The 6,846-nt window shown below is 49.7% G+C and overlaps 1 protein-coding gene across 9 annotated transcripts in view; it reads left to right on the top strand.

Moving 5' to 3' along the window:
- Nucleotides 1-442: 442 nt before the first annotated feature.
- The window catches only part of LOC118749015 (zinc finger protein 583-like), a 180,913-nt gene continuing 174,509 nt past the window's right edge, over nt 443-6,846 (top strand). For 3 of the 9 annotated variants that reach the window (XM_036483802.1, XM_036483804.1, XM_036483805.1), the window contains exons 1-3: nt 445-827; nt 925-1,062; nt 1,120-1,404. In XM_036483802.1, coding sequence (XP_036339695.1) covers nt 561-827; nt 925-1,062; nt 1,120-1,404 — 690 coding nt within the window. In that variant the 5' untranslated portion in view covers nt 445-560. Of the gene's footprint in view, nt 828-924; nt 1,063-1,119; nt 1,561-6,846 lie in introns of all 9 variants that reach the window. The other 6 variants (XM_036483808.1, XM_036483809.1, XM_036483803.1 and 3 more) reach the window with 6 other exon arrangements.

The raw sequence follows: 6,846 nt of genomic DNA, 5'->3' as shown, positions 1-6,846 counted from the left end.
CGAGTATATTTGGGTAATCCCTCAAGGTTTCGAGGATAATCGTAACAGTATCATATAATTGATGTCGAACATTGGAGTTGGTAGATTAGGGTTGTCAGTGGCAAAAATACATCGATGTTTGTCTTTGATTCGATGCATCGATTTGCATAGGATTTTTCAGATAATGTTTCACAAAATATGTTAGCGCAAAATTGTAGAAAATTTGAAATAAATGACTGCAACTGAGCTAATAATGTTTCTAACGGAACTTCTTGCAGCCGTTTAAATTTTTTGGTCAATGCCACTTCTTTTTTTTTGAACAATTGAAAAACTGGAATGACGGTTCAGTATAGCGTAGATGTCAGTTTTCAGAAAACATCGATACATCGATGCATCGATACATCGACTATTTATACATCGAGTTGAAAATTTTCGATGCATCGAAGCAAAACATCGATATTTTCGATGCATCGATGTTTTTCCGAAATCTCTATGGTAGATTAGTGTGAACATTTTTAATTACATTGACGGAAAGCTTTAAAAAGAGTCAGTAATTAGAAATTTAAGCTTTAACCTACAAAATGGCTATAGTGTATGAGACTGTGGAGAATTGGGGCTTGAAGAAATGTGGGGAGATTTCGACTTTGCTAGCCGTAGGGAAAGAGGAGTTTTTTCTCAGTTGTGAATTTTGTGACTATACTGCTATACAATTGGATAGATTCATACGCCACATGTGCGGAAACCATTTGGCTGAATTTACTAAAGCAAAGTCAAGACAAAAGTCACCGGAACTCCCAGTTGAATTACGAGCCGAGGAGGTCGGTAATCAGTGGGAAAACAGTAATCAGGTACTAAGCTGAGGGGAAATTTATACATAATTTTACCGTTTGAAAACTGTGGATTGGATGTAAACCATTTTATATATATGTATATATATGTAAACAGGATAGCGTTGACAAGGATTATGCTCTAAGGGGATTTGAAAGGGTTGAAATAGAGTTGGACACAATGGATGTAGAAGGTTCCTTGGAGATGAAAGAAGAAGATATATCAGATGAATTTTTAAGCGAAACTGAGAATGAAGTAAGTATTTCCAATTAAAATTAATCCACTTACAATTTTTTAATGCTTTGTTGATAGGAAACATTTGAAAACATTAATAAGCGTGGAAGCATTTCCCTGCCACCCCTTAAGTCTGGTCAATTCGATAAAGACAAAAAGATTATGACAAAGTATTATCCAAACGATGAAGAAAAACAATTTATTATTGAGTTTATTGAACTATATCGCTCCTTACCGTCGTTATGGGACTTCAAACATTATGATTATAGCAATCGCAATTCAAGAGCAATACAGTATGACATTATGCTTGCAAAATATAAGGAAAAATATCCAAAAGCTGACAGAAAAGAAGTTATGAAAAAGATTAATAGCCTTCGATCAAACTATCGACGAGAATTAAAACGTGTAACTCCAAATGGAACGCCCTCTCTGTATTATTTCGAGGCTATGGATTTCTTGCGCAATAATGATCACGGTGAAGAATCACAAAACCTAATTAACGACTTCGAGGAATCTAAGGTAAGCCCAGATTGTGACTTAACCGCTTGATGCATTTAAGTTTATATTTCTACCATTTAACGTAACATCGCGTTTCTAATATTTTCCTAATCCTTCTCAAACCGAATTCTCTTATACTTTTTAACAGAGAAATACTTGAGAACTCTAATGTAAAATCAAGCTTTTTCACTAACGTTAGAGACTACTTAAATTAGTACGACAGCCGGTTCTACGTACCGGAATGACTCGGGTTTCACCCGACCAAGGGCTGTTGTTTCGGCGATCTAACCCCGTTTAGGTCGGCGAAGTATCTCAGAAGTTGTCCGTCCATAGGGCAACATTCACTACGCATTCTCCTACTCTGGGCTGGCATCGAGTCAAACCCTGGGCCAGAAATATACACCTGCTGTGTATGCCGAAGACGATTACATCACAACTCCACCTCAGTCAAGTGTAATGCCTGCGAGGGGTGGAGTCACCTCAGGGTCTGATCGGGACTACGGACACACAGACAGTGGACCACGTCCTACGTGGCCCCCTGTTGCTCAAACAGAGCAGCCTCCACGGCAAACGATAGTCCGCCCGTGCAGCCCCACACACTCACACAGCAACCACACACAGTCGCCACTACACAACAACATAATAACACCACAGACCGTACCACAGCCACCAAGGACCACATAACTCACACAACCGCACCACCACCCACACGCCGCCGCCAACAACTCCTGGTTCCCCCTACAATCTGCACGGTATGTCAGACCAGAATATTCCGTAATGTGACATCAGTCAAGTGCAATACCTGCCTTGGCTGGTGCCACTTTAGGGCATGTTCAGGTCTGCGTACCACGCGAGATTGGACGGGGAATTTCGAGGGCCCGTGCTGTGCTGCTCGGTCGCAGACGTCAATTGCGACGCCCCCACCACCACCACAGGGCGGCAACCACCTCAGCAGCACACACAGCCAACGGCGGCAAGAACATACACCTCACTCACACCCCACATCACGACACGTCTCCCGAACCACATGAAGCTCCTCCAATTCAACTGTAACGGGCTACAGAGCAAGATTGAGGAGATAACCGTCTTCATGTGTCGGCATGGTATATTAATAGCTGCGGTCCAAGAGACGAAGCTGCACAGCAATTCAACTTTGTTGAATTGCGCCGGGTACAACGTGCACCGTCGAGATCGCGAGCGAGATAATGGTGGTGGCTTAGCGTTCATCTCGCACCACACCGTGCAGTATCGTCTTATCGAAGCAGACATCGACCGCAGGGATACCACCCTAGAATGTTAGGGCATCGCTATCCGGTCAGGCGATGTCGAGCTCGAAATATTTAACATTTACATACCCCCTGTCACCTGCTGCCCGGCAGGATATCACCCTGATATAGGTGCGCTCCTCAGAGGTGAAAACCGTATGGTAGTAGGTGACTTTAATGCGCACCACGATCTTTGGCACTCAAGCCTGTCAAACGATCGTAGGGGAACAGACTTGGCTGAGCAGATAGACGATTCGACATTCTGCACAATGAACGACGACGCACCCACCAGGATTATGGGTAACTGCAGTAGCTCGCCAGACATCACAATAGTCAGCGCTGGTCTGATAAACAGCATAACGTGGCGACCTATGCTGACTCTAGCATCAGACCATCTACCCATAGTCATCTCGATTGATAAACCAACCGACTTTGCCTCCGCCAAACACCGGACCTATATCAACTTTTCCAAAGCTGATTGGAAAGGTTACGCGGAGTTTACTGAAAACACCTTCGCAGCGCTCCCCACACCAACCGACGTCCACCTCGGTGAACGTAAGTTCCGCAGGGCTATCACTGCTGTTGTTGTTGTAGCAGCAGTGCTCAACCCCCCAGATTTGTCATGTGTCGTCTTCATCCTCCGACTCTGTGAGCCTGAGGCTGAGAAAGCGGGCTGCGTCGATAGGCGCGGTCCAGAGCGCATCTGGTGTCAGGGTCGTAGGGTTGGAGGTGCACGTGAAGAGGTGCTGGGTGTCGTGGGGACCTTGCCCACATGCAGGGCATGTGTTTGCCACTTGTGTGTTCAGCCGAGAGAGGTAGCTGTTGAGTCGGTGACACCACCCAGAACGGAGTTGTGCTAGGGTGCACCTGGTCTCTCTCGGCAGCTCTATTTCTTCTGGATCTATGGGCGGCGGTCGACCGCCTAAGACGATGTTGTCATTACGGGTACTGAGGGTCGTTCTGACCGCATCGCTGTGTAGGCTGTTGAGCGCCGCTCTGTATGTTGCTGCGTCGAATGGATGGTCTACGTACGGCTCAATGTCCGCTTTCCAGTCGTGCAGGTGTCGTCTCACGTGTCGTGGGGCGGTTCGTTACGAAGCAAGGCATTGTTGGGGTGATTCCCTCGGTGACAGCCAACGAGGTATTGCTTCGACAGCATGGTGTTGTGCTCTTTCACCGCCAGCATCTGGCTTTCTTCATGTAGGTGATGCTCGGACGACATGAGATGACAACCTGTAGCCGTACGTAGAGCTGCATTCTGGCAGGTTTGGAGGTTCCTCCATCGGGTGTCGCTTGTCCCCGCCGTCCACACTGGTGCCGCGTAGTTGGCCACTGACCGGCCGATTGCCTTGTAGGTCGCGAGCAGGGTTTCTTTATTGGCTCCCCAGGTGCTGCCGGCTAGCGATTTTAGGACTTTGTTCCTGGCTCGCAGTTTGTTGCATGTGGCTGTGGCGTGCGCGGAGAAGGAGAAGAGGCTATCGAACGTCACTCCTAGGATTTTAGGGTGGTTGGTCGTCGGTATTTTGGCGCCATCGACGAAGACGTCCAGTTCTAGCCCCACCAGGTTGGTCCAGGTTGTAAAAAGTGTGGCGCTGGATTTTGCGGCGGAGATTTGGAGGTTCCTTGCGGTAAAGAAGTTGGAAAGATCGGTGAGATAGTCGGTTATTTGTTCGCAAAGTCTGTCTATGTTGGGGCCAGTTGCCATTATTGTGCAGTCATCGGCGTAGCTTACCAAGTTTACTCCTGCTGGCGGCGGAGGGAGTTTGGCCATGTAAAGATTAAACAGTGTCGGGGAGAGTACGCCGCCTTTGGGGACCCCCTGTTTAATTCTACGCGGCTTAGACTTGGCGTTTCGGAATTCGACCGATGACTGACGACCACACAGATAGCTGGTTATCCACCGTTTCGTCCGAGCTGGAAGCGACGAGTCCAGGATGTCTTGGCAGAGGGTCGCGTGGTTCACCGTGTCGAAAGCCTTCGACAGGTCCACAGCGACTAGGACCGTCCTATCACAGGGTCGACGTTGGTTCAGACCCTCGCTAATCTGTGTGGTAATGGTGTTTAATGCTGTTGTCGTGCTGTGCATTTTCCGGAATCCATGTTGGTGTTCGGCTAGCTTCAGATGCTTCGTCAGGCTGGGGAGGAGTAGTGCTTCCATGGTTTTTGCCACTGGGGATAGGAGGGAGATTGGTCTGTACGAGTCTCCTGCGTCCGCCTTCTTCCCTGGCTTTAGGAGGGGAATGATCCTACCCATTTTCCACATCTCGGGGATGATCAGGGTGGACAGTGACAAGTTGAAAGCGGCGGTCATATATTCGACTCCCGCAGGTCTCTTCGGAGTACGTTGAACTCGTCCTGGCTCTGAAGGCTCGAGCCGGAGTGGAGTTTGGTCTCCTGGATCGCCGCGACTGAGATTTTATGCCTTCTCATGAAACCGACTATCTCAGCGATCTTACTTTGTAGTCCGTTGCAATTGAACTGCAACAGCTTGATGGATTGTGGCCTTATAATAGTTACGCGAGGGGTGAGCGAGTACTGGCGCGCTGCCTGTGCTGGTGGTTGTGCCTGCGGTGCCTGTAGAGCCTGACGTGCTGGTCCCCGACCGGGTGGGTTCGCCGCAGGTGTCGCGACCGGTGGTGGGGTTGGTGCTTGCGTCGGCGTGTGTGTTGTTGGTGGCGTTGGCACGGGGTGTTGTGGTGCGGCTGGGCAGCAGGCTGCAATGAAGCCAGTACTCCATTCACGGTGGTGCGTTAGGCCTGAGCAGCGCTTTAGGTGGCACCAATTGTTGCATGCGTTGCACCTAACCGATGTTGTGTTGCGCCTTATCAGGTTGGTGCAGACGCTGCAGAACCATCTGTCCTGGGTGGATGTCCTGTGTTGCGTGCTTGTGGCTGGTCCACTGGTTGATGGTTGGGCGGGTGTTGGCTGTGTGGAGTGACAGGTTTGTTGGTTGTTGCAGCACGATGCAACAAAATTGTCACTCCACTCCCTGTGGTGCCGAAGACCTGAGCATGCCTTTAGATGGCACCAGGCGTTGCAGCGGTTGCAGCGGACAGAGGTTGAGGAGTGGTGTATGTTGCGGTGGCAAACACTACAGATCCAGGGCCCGGGATTTTGTTCTATGCCGGCGCGGACCAGTAGAATACGGAGCAGACTTGCCGGTGGGTCATGCTCCCATGGCAAAAAATTTGGGGGGTTGCTGCTGTGGTGATGGTCCTTGGTCGGAGTGAGTTCTCCGAGTCAATCCGGTACGTAGAACCGACCATCTTGGGATTGGCTATCACTGCTGCTGCAGCTCGCTTCATACCGGCAGGATGTATATCGGACCCACGTCCAAACTTCCCTGCCGAAGCGGCTGTTCTAGCTGATGAGCGTGATAGCCTTCGTCAGGCCGATCCCGGAGATCCCCGTATCAGGGATCTCAACGCGGAGATTCGGCAACTTGTAAACGTACATAAGCGGAAGAAGTAGGAGGAGCACCTGAAGACTTGTAATTTCACCTCTGGTGTGAGCAAGCTTTGGTCAACCGTGAGGTCATTGTCTAATCCGACGAAGCACGACGACAGAGTCGAAATTTCCTTCGGCGACCATGCTTCGTCGGACCCGGAGAGATGCGCGAGCTATTTTAGCCGGCAGTTCATACTGCATCCTCCGGTAGACAAAGCCAAGCGTCGAGTGACCAGAAGGCTGCACAAACTGCCAACAAATTGTGCCCCCTTGCTTTCACTTGCGGTGAAGTTCAGGTGGCCATCGGGAAGGCGAAAGCCTCCAAAGCCATGGGTCCCGACGGAATATGCATGCTGATGCTGAAAAATTTGGGTCCTGCGGGGGTAGCGTACCTAACGGAGGTCCTCAACCTGTCAATGGCCACTCTCATCATCCCAGACATCTGGAAGGTGGGGAGAGGGGTCCCACTGCTCAAACCGGGGAAACCCGCCAACAAAGGAGATTCGTATCGTCCGATTACACTCCTTTCCCCGGTAGCGAAGACACTTGAGGCCTTGCTACTCCCGTACTTCACAAACCACCTGACCCCAGCGAA

Source organism: Rhagoletis pomonella, unplaced genomic scaffold (genome assembly GCF_013731165.1).
Source record: "Rhagoletis pomonella isolate Grant_MI unplaced genomic scaffold, Rhpom_1.0 Rhpom_scaffold_00013, whole genome shotgun sequence".
NCBI classification, from domain to species: Eukaryota; Metazoa; Arthropoda; class Insecta; order Diptera; family Tephritidae; genus Rhagoletis; species Rhagoletis pomonella.
This window is presented reverse-complemented; position numbering and strand designations above follow the sequence as displayed.